Below are 20,071 nucleotides of genomic sequence, written 5' to 3'. Positions count from 1 at the left end.
TATTATTATTTGGACTGTTCTTCTAAATCTCTAATACTAACCGTGGTGCTCTGGAGATACTACATGTGGCAGAATGAAGAGAGATGTGATGAATGTTGCATGCAATGGCTGCTTTCATCAATCACTTTGCCAGGCATAAATAGATCTCAGCTTTAAACAACTTTTTTTAATTCATAGGATATTCAAATTGGAAATAATTAGGCTACTCGGGTCAAACGCTCACATGATGAATGCATGCCACAGAACCTCAGCATCTCCTTGTGTATTGCTTGTTACCAAAACTTTATGATTTATCATAGGCCAACTCCGTGCCAAGCAGGAGACAAGATATAAACATTGATCTGCAGAGACTTATGGGAAGAAAGAAAATATCCAACCAGGCTTATGGGCTGCCCTGCGAATGCAACAGGCACAGTTGCCCTCCTGGTTTTTTTACTGCTCCGGGAAGTAAATTCCATGTCTCTGCCAGATCACAATATACTATGGGAGAGGGGTGGAGCCAAGCCTCTGCTCCTTCCTCCCTCCAGACCAATAGTACTAGGGAGGGGAATGTAGCAGCTTTGCATAACCTGCTGCCCCTGGCATGCCAGAAGCAGTGGTACAATGTACCCACCCACAGAATGTGTCCCTAAAGGGCAGCAAAAGGCCATTGGAGCCTTGTTCTCTCTTTGCTTAGCTTTACAGTTGGTGGACAATATAAATATTGGAGAATTTGCATGGGAAGGACAGGCCTTGTCCAGACAGGGATTTTAGCCACCTGGATTCAATGGAGTTACTGCGGATTTATACCCATCACAATGAAGAGCAAAAATCAGGCCTTATACATAGATTCCAAGGCCAGAAAGGACCATTGTGATCATCTAGACCGAGGTAGGCAACCTATGGCACGCCGCCTTCCGAGCTGATTTTCAGTGGCACTCATGCTGCCGGGGTCCTGGCCACCAGTCTGGGGGGCTCTGCATTTTAATTTAATTTTAAGTGATGCTTCTTAAACATTAAAAAAACCTTATTTACTTTACATACAACAATAGTTTAGTTATACATTATAGAAAGAGACCTTCTAAAAATGTTAAAATGTATTACTGGCACGCGAAACCTTAAATCAGAGTGAATAAACGAAGACTCGGCACACCACTTCTGAAAGGTTGTCGACTGCTGATCTAGACTGACCTCCTATATAACGCAGGCCAGGGAACTGCCCCAAAGTCATTCCTAGAGCAGATTGTTTAGAAAAAAATCCCATCTTGATTTAAAAATTGTCAGTGATGGAGAATCCACCATGACCCTTGGGAAGCTGTTCCAGTTGTTAATAACTCTCATTGCCTTATTTCCAGTCTGAATAGTCTAGCTTTACCTTCCAGCCACTGGACTGCATTAGCCTCTGCCTGCTAGACTGATGAGCCTATTAGTAAATATCCGTTTCCCACGTAGATACTTACGAGGGGCGACTTGATCACAGTCTGTATGTTATCTCCTTACAACTCCTGCACTGCATGTCCTGCTGCTCCAGCGTAAACCAGGCCTGCCCTCGAAGTCTGTGCTGAAATCCTGGCATAGACAGAGCCCCAGGAATCCGCTGTCTCTGGGTCTGCTCCCCATGCTCCAGGCCCCACAGCTCCCACTGTCTATGAGGGCTGGAAATAGGGCCAGCCCAGCGTGAGGCAGGGGAGATGCCCATCACTCCCCAGCTGGAGGGCTAACGCACCCAGGGATTACTCTCTGCAGCTCTTCTTTTGCTGGGATAACCTGCTGTTTAAGTGGATGTGTGGTGGGGGGAAGGGAGCAGCTCTGGAAGGCAGTGAGCTAGGCACAGCCGCAAGGTGCTCAGGGGTAAGTATCGAGGCACACCCGTGTCTTTGGGCTTAAGGAGCACATGAAGCTTCAGGACACAATCACTGCCAGCTACCTGGGAGGAAAAGCTTCAGGACACAATCACTGCCAGCTACCTGGGGAAGGAAGGGGATAGAAGCCTCCACTGATTGAATATCTAGTAATACCAACACATCTAACCGCTAGGATAGCGGAGAAATGAGCTACAACGAGAAATACCCGGGAAGGATTACAAATGAGCAAGAAGGACTGTCCTGAACATCAAGGGACATATATGCTTCAAGGTTGACCTAGTTATTTAACTAACTAGCAGATATGCCCACTAATAGCGCAGTGGGGAAGAAAGCCACCTGCCAGCAGCACACAGGACTTTGGAGAGGAAGCTGCAGTTTACAGAGCCATTATTTGCCTTACATCCGGAAACACCAAACTCAGGATTTTTCCTCCCGATGCTCCCCTGTGATGTAATCGGCCCTGTACCATGACTTTAACACAAAGGGAACGTTCCTGCATATTCTCCAGCTGTTACATATACAAACACATGCATGGATTTTTGTTTTCATTTTTGCAGTTGCTATGTTATCTTCATCAGAGAAGTTAGACCTTCTAACCCACATGCCTGTCCGTGAAACTATAGTCCCCAGGCAGAGGATGTATCAGACACCAATCAGCTCATTACTGCTAAACACTACTAACGAGCCTGTATATCCTACTCCTTCCTTGAATATATTACTGTATAAGTTCTTTTTTGAGAATGGGTATGTTGCTTGGTTCTATTACTAAGTCATTCCCTCAGTTCTGTTTTTCAGATGAAAATGTTTTCTTAAACTTGAAACTTAATGATGCCTAGCTCTTACATGGCACTTGTATCCACAGATCTCAAAGCATGTTATAGGGGTCAGTATTATCCATATTTTACAGATGGGGAAACTGAGGCACAAAGAGGGGACGTGCCTTTCTTAAGGCCACCTCTCAGACTAGGCACAGAGCTGGGAACAGAACCCAGATCTCTTGAGTCCCAGGTCAGTGTTCTAGCCACTAGGCAATGCTGCCTCCCATTTGTGCAGAAAAATAAGAACATAACGGCCATACTGGGTCAGATAAAAGATCCATCTAGCCCAGTATCCTGTCTTCCAACAGTGGCCAATGACAGGTGCCCCAAAGGGAATGAACAGCACAGGGAATCATCAAGTGATCCATTCCCTGTCACCCATTCCCAGCTTCTGGCAAACAGAGGCTAGAGACACCATCCCTGCCCATCCTGGCTAATAGCCATTGATGGACCTAACATCCATGAACGTGTCTAGTTCTTTTTTGAACCCTATTATAGACTTGGCCTTCACAACATCCTCTGGCAAGGAGTTCCACAGGTTGACTGTGCATTGTGTGGAAAAAATACTTCCTTTTGTTTGTTTTAAACCTGCTGCCTATTGATTTCATTTGGTGGCCCCTAGTTCTTGTGTTATGAGAAGAAGTAAATAACACTTCCTTATTTACTTTTTCCACACCAGTCATGATTTTCTAGATCTCTATCATATCCCCCCTTAGTCATCTCTTTTCCAAGCTCAAAAGTCCCAGTTTTATTAATCTCTCCTCATACGGAAGCCGTTCTATACCCCTAATCATTTTTGTTGCCCTTTTCTGAACCTTTTCCAATTCCAGTATATCTTGTTCGAGATGGGACGACCACATCTGCACACAGTATTCAGGTGTGGGCAAACCATGGAATTATATAGAGGCAATATGGTATTTTCTGTCTTCTTATCTATACCTTTCTTAATGATTCCCAACGTTCTATTCACTTTTTTGACAGTGGTTGCACGAGTGGATGTTTTCAGAGAACTCTCCAAGACCTTTCTTGAATGGTAACAGCTAATTTAGACCCCATCATTTTATATGTATAGTTGGGATTATGTTTTCCAATATGCATTACTTTGCATTTATCAACATTGAATTTCATCTGCCATTTTGTTGCCTAGTCACCCAGTTTTATGAGATCCTTTTGTAGCTCTTCTCAGTCTGCCTGGGACTTAGCTATCTTGAGCAATTTTGTATCATCTGTAAATTTTGCCACCTGTTTACCCCTTTTTCCAGATCATTTATGAATACGTTGAAATAGGACTGGGCCCAGTACAGACCCCTGGGGGACACCACTATTTACCTCTCTCCATTCTGAAAACTGACCATTTGTTTCCTGTCTTTTAACCAGTTCCTGGTCCAGGAGAGGACCTTCCCTCTTATACCATGACAGCTTACTTTGCTTAAGAGCCTTTGGTGAGTGACCTTCTAAAAGGATTTCTGAAAATCTAAGTACAGTTAGTCCAAAACACGAGTTGATTATGTTATTCATTTAGACCCAAATCCTACACTGGGATTTGCAAATGCAGACCCTGACAGTGCTGTCAACTTGCAATTTTATCATGAGTCATGAAAGCCCCAGCTTCTGGTGAGCTGTGCTTATGGGAGAAACTCAGCTTGTATTTAGAAAAGTAAGTTTCTAACCCTCATGGTTTTGGAGAAAAGCTTGAAAACATGATCTGAGTGCCCCCAAAAGGCTCAGAAAAGAGAAGGCAAATAGAAATAACCTCTCTCTCTATATATATATTTTAAGCCAATCTAATGGTTTTGGGATCCTGACTCATGATTTTTGAATGCTTGGAGCTGGCATCCTGGTGGAGTCCCATTGCGGTTCACAGGCTGCAAGGTTCCTGGATGCTGGGTTGGGACCTGTTACTGTGGAGAGAAAAAAAATGGCCATGTAAAAGAAGAATGCTTTAAATTTAAGGCAGGTCAGAACAGAAAGTCACAAGACCCTAGAGAAAGTCTCTCCCCCAGTTCAAGAAACCAGGAGGCATCAAACGAAAGGGGCAAAGCTGGAAGATAAGGATCCCCCTCCCGCTGCAATTCTTTGTTTTGTTCTGGACAATTAAACAACACAGTATTGACGTATTAATACTTGGAGAGAGAGAGACAAACACACAGAAATTGGACTGTATATGTTAAAATTGGGTATTTTTATCTTGTGACACTGACTTACCTACTAGAAATGAATCACGTCTCCAAATATATGTCTGTACAATCCTTGTAAAAATCTTGGAAAATACTCAAAATGAGGATTATAAGGTCAAAACATAGTTGTTAAAATATTATCAACTTTTTGGTTTAGCGCAGGCTTATTTTACACTGTTATAATATCATCATACTCTTCAAATGTACATTGTATGCAATAACTTTATTAGGGTCAAATAGATATCACAATATAGATCCATCCACTGAGTAGCCATAAATTGGTTACAACAATCATATAAGACTATGTTGTTTTATGCTAAGATGCTTTACATTACAGCTCATACAATATTATAGACGGATACACATTTATTTAGAAATGCAGATGATCAGTTTCAATTATGATGCTGTGTTTCAGGCTTCAAACTGAGTAAGAAAAGCGAATTTAAGCTGACCCTTTTGGCTACACAGAATCCCATGTACTGTAAGAAGCAAAGTCCAAATCTTCAGTGAAGCAATGCCAATTTACACCTGCTAGGAATCTGGCCTTTATATATTTTAAGATGAGTTTTTTTAGATTTTGCCATCTTCCTAACATTTCCTGATAGCACCAAAACTGTTATTCAAAATCAGCATTCATCATAATGATGGAATAGAACTGTCATTTAATGATTTTCAAATAGCATAGATGGAAATATTTCCATCTGGAATAAAGGAATAATTACGCTTTATAATGTTGACTAACAACAGTCTATGTCGTTGCCATGTTCTGTTAAAATTACACATGCGACATGTGGCATATTTTTCACATGGTTTTGGTTACTGATATCTGCACCTCTGTTATCCTAATAAAATAAATACCTTTGTAAACATATAACACAGTTACTTGGTCCTTAGTTTTCACAGCTCACATTAAAAGTTTCACAAAACATCAATAGAAATAGTGATTTATAGAATGAATACTTAGCCTAGTTAACGGAAATAAACATTGCTCAGGTACCGTTTATGCTACTGAATGCTCTTTCAAGGAAAAACATTTTAGTTACAAAGCATTCAGAACTTGGGTAAGCCATATACTCAACTCTGCAAAATATATATAATATACATATGTTTTCTTAAACATACATTTAATAAAAAAAAAGTAGTGGCAGAAATTGAAAAATTCCATATACAGGGTCCAAAACATTCTGTTGGTGTGAAACTGCTTATTCATGCACTAAGTCACATGGGAATTAGTTAATGAAAATAATAATTAAAAAAATCCTCTGGAAAAAATATACTAAGAACAAATGCTCTAAAGCATCACAAACAGGCAGTCTTGAAAATTTGGGAACAATGTTACATGCATCGTGATATAGTGAATAATCTTTAGAAATCAGAATAAAACACTTCTGTTTTTCACCAAAATGCAGAAGAAAAATTCCATTCTACTTCATTATGTTATGCATGTTACATACTACAGACTTGAGGCTACAAAATGCTTCTACCATTTTAGTACACATAAAAACTACCATAAAGTTATCTATACAATACATACAACAATACTTACTCCAGTTCACCGCCTGTGACGAATACATCATCATCAGTTGTCTAGTGACAAAAATAACAAACAAGCCACCACCATCTGCTTCAATAGGTATCACTAGATCTTTGATTTACATTACATACTCTCATGGAGTATTACTTTATTTAAACTTTCTTTACAAATCTGGTGCCACTGAAACCCAGTGTTGTTACACTGTCTACATATAAGGGGTATAAGAATGCAAACTTTGTGAATGCTAAATCTGATTGGCAAATGAGGTGGGCCCACTTTGACTATAGCTCTGCTGCTGGCCATATTCACCCACCTGGCCATAGTTAGCTTGTTGGCCAAAGCCTGCAGGTTGGTTATATCCTCCAGCTGGGCCATAGTTGTCTTGATTATAGCCACCTTGGTTATAGCTGCTTGCTTGTTTCTCCATGGTGTCTGGAGGGTACCTCTGGCCTGAGGAATGCCACCCAGTTTCCTTAAAAACAAACCAAATATTTCCTGCCCAGAGAATAAAGTTCAAGAATCCAAAGACCTAAACAAGAACCAAAGCAATTCATCAGTACAAAGGCCTGACTTTTGTGGCCTAATATATATATATATGTTCAGCTTTATCCAATACACTTTTAATTAAATGAGCCTAGGCTATTTAAAGACAACCCTTCCCAAAAGGCTCAGGAAGCTACATGCTCAGCTGTGAAACAAGGGTTCCTGCTTAGCCCAAAATAGTCAGGGACAGTGGCTGCAAAGCCCATCTTTTTGCCCAAGTAGCTAAACCAGTTTGGGTTTGAAGGGGATGGTTGTTTATAGGGGATGGGAGTTGCCAGAGAAAGCCTTGACTATTTTGTTGTGTTGGCGGTTGAAGGTTTTGCTGTTGTCTTTGTAATATTAATTAGTGTTAGAGGCACTCACGATTTGCTGAAACTTAAACTTTTCACGGGAACGAGCCAGTTTGACAACTTTCAATTCTTTTTTAATTTGTCAAAATGTTTCCCCCCCTCACCATTTTCTAAATGAACAGTTCTGCTTCTGGCTTTGAAATTCCTTGACTTAGATATTCAGAGTAAAAATTAAGTCAAAATTGAAACAAAATTTCAGTTGACTCAACCTGAATATGTTTGGATTATCTGTTCATGAACCTTGAGATGTCAACTTTTCAGCTCTATGTGGAGTGAGAAGAAAATGTCAAAATCTTGAACATTTTTTGTCAGGTCAGGAAGACTGTTTTCCTCCTAGCTCTACTTAAGACAAACACAGAGTGTTTATTTTTTAACACGTGATGGTAGATTCAAGCTGAAAGCAAACATAACCTTTGCTGCACCCAGGAAGCACAGTGCAAACCTGGCACAATACTAATTCTGGTTTCTGTGTGTCTCATTCTGATGCTGCCGCTGCGACCACCTTTGCTGGGCTCTGGTGTTCCACCTGCAGAGCTCATTGCCGCTGAAGAAAATGCATTTGGAGGAGACGGCAATACACAAGCAGAATACCGAATTATAGGTGGGGTGTATGGGAGGGTACTCTTATGGGCGGTCTGGCTTAGATCCTGCATGGATGGGGATGAGCATCCAGATGGAAAGATAAGCAAAAGCTGGAGTGTCAAAGGAAGAGAAATGATTTGTTGGCAGCTCAAAGTTTAGCTAAGCATTGGAACCTTGGCCTGTAAGATCTTTGGTACAGGGACCAAAGGCAAAGGCATAAATATTCTGCACATTAGAGAACCATACCTATGGGAGATACATTCATAAAATCACACTTGTTTTATAGGTGTGTCCTCAATGTTCACTTTGAAAGTGAATTGACTGTTGAACGAAACTACTCATGAGTCAGTCTACAATTTTTCTCCATGGTAACTACCTCAGTGAGGCAGCATTTTCAGTCAAATCATTGGCAATGTTTTAGGAACTTCCAGAGAAGTCAGCAGACCTACATTGATTTACAGCAGCTGAGGATGTGGCCCAATCGGCATATTCAGAGAGCTGAAAATAGGTGCACACACTTTCATTGCCTTGCAGAAAAAAAAATTAACAGATCTACTTACAACCGAAGTGTTTAAGCTTGACATAACGGGGCTGCGCACAGGCATGCATTTGTTAGACTGCTGTTTGCAAGCCGACATCAGTAATAGCACTTCGTCTGGATCAGTAGCAATCTTTACATCAGACAGTCCCTTTGCCCAAGCAGACGAACCCACCAGCCACAAGAAGGAGAAGACCACTGTCACGATGAAGTCCTGTAAAACCAGATGAGACAAAAGCATTAGATAGATGTGTCTACTGGGCAGCGGAGCATCAGAGGAAATGTATCAAAAATCAAACTTCAGACTACCAGACAGAAAGAGAGCTTTGTATTGCCTGGCAATAATCTGGTGGTCTTAAGCCACAGCCAGAATTTTCAAAAGTGCTCAGTGCCCCCCGTTAGGTAGAGACTTTCAAATGAGCACAGATCTGATTTAAGTTTCTAAGTAAGTGGCCAAATTTTCAGAAGAGTCCATCCAGCCTTCTGGATGCTGAACTGTCTTGAAAAATCTGTCCCTCAGTGTCACAAAGCAGGCTGCTGGGAGGTGAGTGAATTTGTAAATCTGGCCCTTATTTAGATGTCTAGGTAGGAGCTGAACTCTTGACTGTCTGGCCACACAAGCAGTTCCACACACGCTTAATTGTAGCTCAGTTTCCATTTGCTGTGTGCTCAGCAGCTGCTTTGCAAAATGCTGTCACTGCGCATCAGTATTTCAGCCGAGTGCCATCTGAAACTGCCTAGGCCTTCACTACTACCAGCAGCAAACCAAACAAAAACATTCCAAGGGCTTGGTTCTGCAAGGTACCACACACCATTACCTACTTCTTCCTACCAATGTGAAGCCCCAAGAGAACGAACTTCAGGGCTTTATGAGTCTAACAAACAACCGAAACTGCGTTGCTCATTCTCTGTTACAGACATGCCTACACACACCTCTCACTTTTTACAGGAACAAGTGACCAACTCTATTGCTACTGTGTGGGCCTTGAGAGGAAAAAAGTGTTATTTTTCTAGCTTTTTATGTCCTGCTAAAACTAAGGAGCCATTTATCACTCTTCATCCCATCTGTCAGTCTGCAGCAGATGGTTGACGTGTTGCAAGTCTAACGCGCCACTCATTACATGATTGTGTCTTGGTATCCCACCATCTCCCATGCAGGCTGCTTTCCCTCTCTTGCCCTCACCCCCCTCACACACACTTTAACATATCAGGGAGGTATGCTTGGAAGTGAAAGAATGCAGTACAAAGTGCAGTATGGTGGGCTGACATGCAAAGCATAAGTGATATTTTAAATTTAGAGGAGGGTCATCACCTCAGTCCCCCCCCTCCTTTTGATGCTGGAAGCCACTTAAATCCATAAGCCACCCTTACAAGAAATAATTAGGAAGTGATTTCTTCACCCTCACAAACAGGATTAAATTTACTGCACCTCAATAGAACGCCAAAAGCTCGCTACTCTCTTTAATGGCAAACCTCCCTGACACACAGGGCTGCAGCAGCTAAATGGCCATGCTATGATGCTTTGATTTACACTGACCTCGTTTCTTGCTACCTAGAGGAATTCTCTTGAAGCTTGTGTTATGGAATTGATGACAAATATATCAACATCCAAGGGCTTCATGGTGGGTAAAAACACTAGGCCTGAGTGCAATTCATTTAGTCTCAAGGACACCTCCAATGAAAAGATATTATTCTTTGAAGCCTTCACAGTAAAAAAACTCCAAATCCTAGCTCCTACGGATATGGTTTAACAGTGATAGGATATGATGTCGAGACTTGCGCGTGAATTGGATTAAAGTGAGGGAGAGTTGCGCGACGTCAACCTCACTCTCTCTTCCCAGTTCCTGTCTGTATCCAGTGGCAGGACAAGAGTCGAGACGGCTGGAGACAGGGCAGGGCGCAGTGGATGACCAGGACGCCTACATGTCTTGTCGTGCTCTTGAGCGTTCCACAACGCTTGCTGTCACCGCCTTCCTCACCGTTGAACCAGGTTTCCTCAGTCAGCCGGATCCAGCCTTTGCATGCAATGGGTAGACAGGCCCTAACTCACCGAGGGTCTCAGACTCATCGGCTACCCTCACCTGGTTTACCCCGCCAGTTGAGACAGTTTCCGGGGTGAGGCCACTGTCGCATGCTGACAGCTACTTGGAGCCACAGGTGAGAGCTGGGTGTCAAGTGGGGACCCAAGTGGATGAGCTACAACTAGGAGTACGACTGCCCCCCCATCAGAGGTACTACTCCTCCCTGACAACCCTATAAACCCTGTCCTGGATGACGGTGAAACACCTGTAGCCTTCCCGGTCACCAACGGCGTCAAGTAAGGGTGTGCTTTAGCACCCACTTTGTTCAGCATGATACTCTCTGCCACTCTGACTGATGCCTTTCAACACTGCACTGAAGTACAGAACTGATGGGAAACTATTCAATCTGAGGCGACTGCGTGCCATCACCAAGGTGAAGGAAACTGTACTTCGAGACTTTCTCTTTGCCGATGATTGTGCTCTGAATGTTAGTACAGAGCCAGAAATGCAAACCAGTATGGACAAGTTTTCATCTGCATGCAACAACTTCGGTCTCACCATTAACATCAAGAAGACTGAGGTCCTGCACCAGCCCAGCTCCCTATGCTCTGTATTCAGAACCGTCCATCACTGTAAATGGACAGAGACTTAAGGCAGTGGACCACTTCCTGTATCTGGGCAATACCCTTTCCCAAATAGTATCAATCGATGATGAAGTAAATTGCAGAATTGCTAAAGCCAGCTCTGCATTTGGCTGATTGCGCTCCAACATCTGGGAACGTCGAGGGATCAGCCTACCAACGAAGCTGAAGGTTTCCCGAGCAGTGGTGCTTTCAACTCTGCTGTAAGCCTGCGAGACGTGAACTGTCTATCGGAGTCATGGACGAAGGCTCAATCACTTCCATATTTCCTATCTGCGAAAGCTTCTAAAAATCAGATGGCAGGACAAAGTGCCTTATACTGAAGTCCTTACCAGAGCCAGTCTGCCGTCAGTTCACACACTGCTGATGAGAGCCCAGACCAGATGGCCGGACATGTCATGAGAATGTCAGATGAGCGCATTCCTAAACAGCTCTTCTACGGAGAACTCACCCTGGGAAAGCGCTCCCATGGAGGACAAAAGAAGCAGTTCAAGGACACGCTGAAGACCTCTTTAAAGTCCCTCGAGATCAACACCACCACATGGGAAACCCTCGCACTGAACCGTCCAGCATGGTGTAGCCTCATTCACACGGGCAGTAATACCTCTGAGGCAAGGCGTACTGCTGAGGCTGAAAGAAAGCATGAGCTGTGCAAGTCCAGAGCTGCCCGCACAACATCGAGAGTGCCATCACATCTGCTCGACGTGTGACAGGATGTTCCATGCCCGAATCGGACTGATCAGTCATCTTCGGACGCACAGAGCCCGGTCATCGAACGAATGAGTTGTTGAGGTCTTCATCGATAATGATGGATGATCATCATCATGGTTTAATGGCAAATATCTTCCTGAAAAATCATACCTGGGGCTGAAACTGCTGAGATAATTGCTAAATTGACATTTAGCACAATTCACATTTTATTTAGTGAGGTCCAGTCTTACAAGGCCTGGCATGCAATCTAATTGCACACCACCACTGCACATCAAATGTCACATGGGTTCCAATCCAAGCCTTTTTTATTAAGCATAATTTGTTTTTCTTAATTCTGCCAGAATTTTAATAGCTTGGAAATTAAATCAAGCTGAGGAAGTCAAGGCTTTTTTTTTTAATAACACTGGGTAGAAATTTGAGGTGGGTAGAAGCAAATTGAGTGAAACTAACTTGATAATGAAGATTAAGCTTGCTAAGAAAGGAAAGCTTAACAACTGGCAAAGCACTTCATGCAGGTGCCTCCAGCCGGAGACTTTTCAGAGCTAATGTGGTGTTCACTATGCATTAGGTGTGTTGGCTAATCCCTTTCCTTTCTCTAGTATCATTTGGAACAAGAGCGGACAACGCAGTCAGCTGAAATGTGCTGGATTCCTGGGCTTCAGTTTGTCGAATCCTGTGTGATTGTTGTGCAGCTGCCCTGATGCTTTGGCTCTGTTTACAGTTGGGATGGGACTGTATTAACACCAACAGGTTTCAAGTTGGTGCAGGCTAAGCGTGGTTTGGTCAAACGTCACTCTAGAGCAGGGGTACAAAGGGCAAGGCAGTTCAAGGTTGTAAAATGAGACCCCGATCTAGGTAGAGGGATACAGAAAAATGCCACTCCAAACTGGGGCACAGAGCACGGGGAGAAAACGTACAGGAGAGCAGGCACAACACGTGTCTCCGGCCAGAAGGGAAATGTCAGAAGGTGGGGCCTCTGGGAATCAGGATACTGAGTCAAAACCCCTGCCCCATTCTCAATACCAGAGAAGGTGGATCAGGCCAGAAGCCAAACAGTTGTCTACATTGCAGGCCAAAAGAGGGTAATACAATATGAGTTTTAATTGGCACCTTTAGCAGGCCACAGAAGAGAGGCAGGTCCCAGGGTCCCTGGAGACCAGGATGTAAGGTCCCAAGACTTTGAAGGCATGAATAGCTGGGTAGAAGGGAACAACTGTGTGAGAACAAGCTTATGTCTACCAAAGGTTTGTCAGTCTGGGCTGACCTGTGTGGCTTTGGCTAGAATTTGAACCCACTTTGATTTCAAGTGGGTTTGGGCTTCTGGCTGAATGTTCCCACAGCTCTGGGAGAAGCAGAGCTACAAGATAACAACGTGCTGAAAATAAAAGAGAATTTCAAGCTAAGTTATTCTGGGGTTTAATTCTTAGCATAAGGATTTCTCCTTGGTAGTGAAAGCCTGAGTTTCTGTATTCGAAAACAAATCATACATTCTGAATGTTTAATATCCCCTGAGCAATTTTTTTCTTTCGAACAAAATCAGCATTTTTAGTAGCTATCCCTCACCAATGTCTATGGATCACTTCAACGTGTACTGTTGCATGGTTACTGCTCACTTCTCACTGCAAAGTTTCTCTCTCAAATCTCAGCTCACACACTCTGCTCTTTTCCCACAGGTGCCATTGGAAAAGAGGCAAGAGCTGCACGTTCAGGGAAAGCACAAATCTAGATTTGAAATAACTGTGCAGATCCAAGAGGGTAATGTTAAGAATTGTATTTAATATTCATAGCAAAATAGTTTGTTGTCTGTTTTTTGAGTTTGGCAAAAAAATTCCTCATTGGAGCACTTTTATGACATTTTATTTTTTTTCCCAATGAAATTTTACATGATTTTTCTTTTCTATTATGACTGAGAAACATTTTGTTGGTGTCAAACTCGTGCTGCATTACTGTTTTTCAAATTTCAAGCTGCACTTGTAGTTGTGAAGATTGTTGCCACCTTCCACACTTCAGTGTTGTGGGAGGTCACTAAGTCAGATGGCATCAAGGGATACTTTGATGAACAGTAGCAACATTTGTACCTATGTATGTTAAGATAGGCACAATCACATGGCAGACTTTAGAGCATATGCATAAGAACGTCCATACTGGGTCAGACCAAAGGTCCATCTAGTCCAGTATCCTGTCTACTGACAGAAGCCAATACCAAGTGCCCCAGAGGGAATGAACAGAACAGGTAATCATCAAGTGATCCATCCGTCCTTGCCCATTCCCAGCTTTTGGCAAACAGAGGATAGGGACACCATCCCTGTCCATCCCAGCTAATAACCATCAATGGACCTATCCTTCATGAACTTATCTAGTTCTTTTTTGAACCATGTTGTAGTCTTGGCCTTCACAACATCCTTTGGCAGAGCACAGCAGGGCTCCGGAAACAATCTCTTCTCCTTCAGCTGCATTAAAAAATGGCAACAAGCATTATAGGGATTCCTCTGGTATTTCTATAAGGTATTTGCTACCGCTGGAGGCAAGTTCCTAATTTTTGTAACCCAGCAGTGTGACTGGGTATGGACACCTCTACATTTGGAGAAGGCTCAGGTCCAGATATGTGGCTGTTTTTCCAATCCAATCCTCCCAGTATTTGAAGGGACCCATCAGAACATTTTAGATTAAAAAATGCTACAGTTTTCATGGAAATATAATTGTGAATTTTTAATTATGTACCAAATTAACATTAATGAGCCACAAACCATCAATTCCCCATTTCTTTGTAACATCCCCCAGATGACTGATTGAATGAAGACATTAAACGTTTGCTCTGCCTCCTTCAAAAGAACTGCCAATCATTTCCAGAATGCGCACTTTCCTTCAGCCATACAAAATGCTCCTTGTCTGAAGACAAAGTCATCTCTATATTAGCATGTTCCAGTTCGGGGTGTAAAAGTTCTCCTTCGGTACAATGGGGATAATAGTATTAGCCTTCTCCCAGCCTATGTCTTGTGTATTTAGACTAAATTCTTCAAGGCACGGGCAATTCCTTATGAAATAAAAAAGTGTAGCACCTAGCACAAAGGGACCCTGATCTTGGTATCATGGTTGAGGCCCTCTAGGCACCACTGTAATTCAAATGAATGAAAAATAATAATGCCTACCAGCATTTATTTCCCTTTGAGATGCTCCTCTTTACAAAAGATTTCACTCAGCTTTAAATTATAGCTAAACAATTAGAATTGGACGTTCCACATTCTCTCTCATTGTTCTTAGATTCTATAAGGAAGCACAATTTCAGCCTCTACTGAACGGTTTGCAATGTGCTACATAACTCGATCAATTTTTCAGACTACTTTATGAAAAATGTTAACAGACCATTCAGAAAAGAAATGTACAGCCCCCTAATACATGTGATCACATTCCTCAATGCCAAAAGTCACAGCTATACATGTCTTCACCTTCCCTTTTGTTAACTTTTAAGAGAAGGAGGTAAGCCTATTTTTTTCAAATTTCAGGTAGTACATTGGCTACTTGTTTTGTCTCCTGTCGTATAATACTGTTCTGAAAATACTTCCTAGATTGATGAATTCCCCCCACATAAATCTGACCATGCTGGAGAGACATCACTTCTAGATCAGGCATAAGGTTTTGTCCAAGATTTATATGCTGAGGGATAAGCAAAGGCTTGGAGCGGATTTGACAGAGTCTGAAAAATGATTCCCTCCGCCAGTCCGAACTGATGCCTGTCTGTTTATCAGCAAATTCTACGGATGAGGAAGCCCCTGAACCAGAGTATAAAGTTAAAGGAAAAGAAGTCCAGGGAGCTGGCTGTATCCTTATTGCCTTTTCACTGAAGGAGCCTGCTAGCAGGCTGCCATATTCAGGTATGGAAACTCACAAAGTGCTGAGGGATCAGCTAAGAGGAAAATGAAGAATTTCCAGACTCTGCCTTTTGCAAGCAAGATGGCCATTTTTATGTTCTTTCTCTTGCCCCTACCCAAAGTAAATCTGCATTTTACTTGTTTTAAGCTATGGCTAACTGAAGCTTGGACAAGAATGTAACATCTTTGAATAGTAAAATAAAATACCGGTAATACTTCAGGTGTGATGGTTTAGCTTTAGGATGAACATTAAGAATGTGACAGACACAGTTGGAACCTTCTTGGTTCAAAGAGACAATGCACATTCTATTCTAATAAAGCATGAAGTAAAACAGTCTTGTGTTTTAAAAAGGAAATCATAGAATATCAGGGCTGGAAGGGACCTCAGGAGGTCATCTAGTCCAACACCCTGCTCAACGCAGGAGCAACCCCTAACTAAATCATCCCAGCCAGGGCTTTGTCAAGCCTGACCTTAAAAACCTCTAAGGAAGGAGATTCTGACAAATGTGGATTGAAAATGTCACTTTGAAATGCACAGAATCCTTAAGATTATTGGTAGCTTTCATTTTTCTTTTAATTGTAAAGAGGCAGTCATTGTTCTGTATATTTGTTCTCTGGATTTTTATGAAAATTCTTATTGTTTTCTAAAATACAAAAGGAGGACAAAATTTAAAAATATGCAGCAGAGGATATCTTGTGAGGAAGAGAAAAATAGATAGGATTGTTTTAAATGTACATATTTGTAATTGTTACATACTATATGTAGAATACCAAATAACCTCCTGTTTGTTTTAATTATTCACTGAATTCCAGATGTTAAGGAAAGACTTCATCCTTTTACATGCGTATTTTCAATGAGATGTATCCACTGATCACTTTGCAAGTGAGAAGTTTCTCTTCAATTTTGTAGTCATCAGTATCAGTTTTCCAATGCTCTTATTAATTTGTGCCGTTATTGAACTGATTTGAATATTAAAGTTACACTCAATAGTAATTAAGTTATGTGATTTTTCACGATGACCTATAAATCTCCCCCAGAAAACAATAAAAGCAGATGAAGGCACAATGTATTATAGCTGTCACATTACATATTTTAAGTGGGGTACACATGGAGAAGCTTGTAAAGAAAAACAAGACGATGGACGATATGTACTGACTGACGCAGATTATGAATGTTCTCCCAAACAGTTTCCCATTCAGTACGTGATGGAAATATCCCATTGCCTGCCCCACATTCCCAAAAGCTTTGTATGGTTTAATTGGTTTGGTTACTATCTGCTTGCCAATGACTGAGACAATATAGCTTTTCACTACATTATTGAAATAGATGAGGCTGGAATGCATTAAGGTTATCCAGTCTGATTCTAATCTCAGATCAGTGTAAATCAGGAGCGACTCCCCAGGAGATAATGGAGTCACTCCACTGTAATGTGCTCAGAAACAGGGCCATCGGCCTCAGATTAGATACCTGCCCTGAGTAATGGATGTCTCAGAAAATGACTTATTTTTTTTTGGTAAACCTCAGAATTAGACTCTATGTCCATTAGAGTCTAGGTCACCCATGTAATTAATTCCTTTAAAAATATTCCTGTCTGTTGAATACTAATCCATCACTTGAATAGTTTTTTATTTACATTTGTTCCCCTACTTTTTCATTCCTCGAGATGGACCCAGATTTATGTTTAGAATGTGCATGTTGTTTAGGACTTTGAAATAAAACAAAGTTCAGCTACAGAGTCAAATGTGACTGATACTTAGAATTATTATTAACAAACAGCTCAGTACATACTGTACATACATATTACATAAAAAAAAACAACTATGTTAAAAGAACATTATGGTTGCAAAGGGAAGCACCCAAAAGTCAGGAAATGCCAAAATTAAGATTGCTCTTGTCCCCACTTCCCCGTCTTCTGCTCCCTCTGCTCCTGTCCCCAAGTCCTGGCTCTCCTTCCAATCCCCACTCCCTCCTACAATCAGCTCTCTCTCCCCTTCCTCTTTTTCTCCCATCTGCATTAAAGTCAGGTAGCTCCCGCCTTCTCTGCCACACTGCCTGGGTGGGGGCCTGCAATGAGAGAAAGGAGAGACAGGCTCCCTGCTCTCAGTTCCTGTGACGGCTACCACAGAGGCCAGCAGTCAGAGGGAACAATTACAAGGGAAGTCCAGCACAGCCTTGGGCTTGAGCCTGCTCAGTGGTTCTGTGAGGATAAGCCCAAGCGGGTGGTCAGTATGCAGGAGTGGAGGGGGGATGGAGCATACTTAGTGCAGAAGGAATCTATATATAAGATTCCAGGATTGTCATTGGGTGTCGCTCTGAAGCCCAGAATGCCTGGTGAGTCAGCGTGCAGAGATGAAAAGCACTGCAAGCTTGGCCGAGAACAATTTTGTCCAGGTTATCACCCGGGTTATCATCCCCGGGACTCGCAGTCTGTTACTCTCCCATTTTAAGTTATCAGACATTTTGCCTTTACAAATTACACGTGTAGATGGTACAGCTACAGTAAGGTATGTATCTATTCTATGCCACGAGTCTTAGACCACTCAGAGATAACTCAGTCAATCACACCCTTACTCTACAGCTAATATGCAAGCAACAATTTCACTAGCTGTATGAAGGAAACTGCACAGATGGTGGATTACTTTGTGCCTCTGCCACACCTGTGTGTGACAGCCCAGGCTTTCAGATACTAGCCTTCAGACAATTTAGCTGTCAAGCGCTAACAAGTCTCTACTGAGTAGGTGCAAACAGAGATTTTCCAGAGGTTTATAACTTGGTCCAATGTGGGCATATCATCAAAGGCATGACAAAAGCACAATCATGACTCCAGGCAGTGCTAGAACATCTCAGTAAAATGGCGATATGGATTTTTTTTAACATGGAAAAACAATGTATTTTTCCATAACATCGATCTCAGAAGCAATTGAACCATTAGCGCTGACACTTTTCAAAAAAGTTCAACCTTAGGCAGATGGAAAATTTCAACCTGAATGGTTAAAATTTGGTAGAGCAATAAGTAACTGAAAACAGGTTCTTATAATGGAAACTTTACTGATAGGCATCACTACCTGCACTGCCTTTAGCATCATCATCAGACTGGCGGCAGAGGGAACTGAAATCTTTTGTTATTGGAAATATTTAATCACAATAATGTTTGATTTCTTACTGTTCTCTCCTTCTCAAGAAAATATAAGCTTCAATTAAAGTGTTGTTCATTGAAAACCTTAACACACAAATGTGTATATTTGTACAAATAATTTATACTATCTAATGATTTCTGGGTTGTCACAGTAATAAATATTGCCTTTTCATACTATTTAAAACCTTTAATTACCAAAATATACGTTATATGATTTTCTTGTTCCTGCAAGGAATTAAAATGTTGACTTTGTTCTATTGATACTATACTTCACATTAAATTAGGCTCAATGCGATTTGATTCACTGGCAGTGCTCCTATTGTCTATTTCAGGGTTTCTGTCCTTTTTTTAAATTTCAAGTGACACAGCTTCTCTCCCATTTTTCCTATAGAGTTTACTTTAAAAATCCTGGAAAAAGCAAAAAACAGCTCCCTGAAGCATGAAGTTTAAAGGCGGGAGTAATCATAGAAGGAACAAATGTTAATTCAAGAGTGAGAATGAAGTTTAAAAGGGGTGGGGCTTTTTGTTCAAGGTCAGCTTGGGATCAAGGACAAGAACAAAGTGAAGACTGAAATTGTGATCATCTTCTACGTAATGATTCACTGAGGAGCAGGAAAAAATGCATTATAGAAATGGCACTAGGAGTACCCATCCCCAGTGATTAGAGGAAATAACTGACAATTGGTCTATGTATCTCTAGTGCTGTGAACAGGAGGCCTCTTAGATTGCTTCAGCGCTGCCCAGAACATTCCAGAGTTGTAGAATAACTTTCTTTGGGAGGATCAGCATCTCAGAGATCAAAGATAGGTGTGTTACAGGCTTTTCACTGCCAGTATTTCACCGTTACATGGGCTACGTGGACTTGTGCCATACAGGATGCTGGTTTGCACTTTTAATTTTCAGATTGGGAAGTAAACTCAGATGATATGGGCCCCTGAATGAGGTCTGGCTGCACCTGCTTTTTCTTCCTTTGTAGATGGGGTGAAGGCCTGAAGGTGAAAAGAAAGGCGACTGACAGGCCACTTGATTGCCGATGTTTTCTGCTTCTTTGTGCCTCAAAGCTACACTAACTCTTTCAGGTAGAGACATTTTAAATTACTGGGTCTCATAATCACTTCTCTTTTCCACTGGGCTTAGTGACTGAGGCATTACTCTCATTTTCTCCCTCTCACGTGGAGAAGTGGCAGATTCTCCACAATTGACGAGGAGATGTGTTTCTAGATGAAATGGGAGGGGCAGGGCTACTCGGTGTCCATTTGTGCTACCCATGTTATCTCTGTAATAGAGATTGGTCTCTCCAACCTGA

General features: G+C 41.9%; 1 protein-coding gene across 3 annotated transcripts in view; it reads right to left on the bottom strand.

Annotated features, from left to right (window-relative positions):
• Positions 1–5,043: 5,043 nt before the first annotated feature.
• The window catches only part of SYNPR (synaptoporin), a 182,341-nt gene continuing 167,313 nt past the window's right edge, over positions 5,044–20,071 (bottom strand). For all 3 annotated transcript variants that reach the window (XM_050957535.1, XM_050957533.1, XM_050957534.1), the window contains 2 exons: positions 8,409–8,600; positions 5,044–6,902 (listed from right to left, as the gene is read on the bottom strand). In XM_050957535.1, the coding sequence (XP_050813492.1) occupies positions 6,618–6,902; positions 8,409–8,600 (477 nt within the window). In that variant the 3' untranslated portion in view covers positions 5,044–6,617. The remainder of the gene's footprint in view (positions 6,903–8,408; positions 8,601–20,071) is intronic.

Source organism: Gopherus flavomarginatus, chromosome 6, assembly GCF_025201925.1.
Source record: "Gopherus flavomarginatus isolate rGopFla2 chromosome 6, rGopFla2.mat.asm, whole genome shotgun sequence".
NCBI classification, from domain to species: domain Eukaryota; kingdom Metazoa; phylum Chordata; order Testudines; family Testudinidae; genus Gopherus; species Gopherus flavomarginatus.
This window is presented reverse-complemented; position numbering and strand designations above follow the sequence as displayed.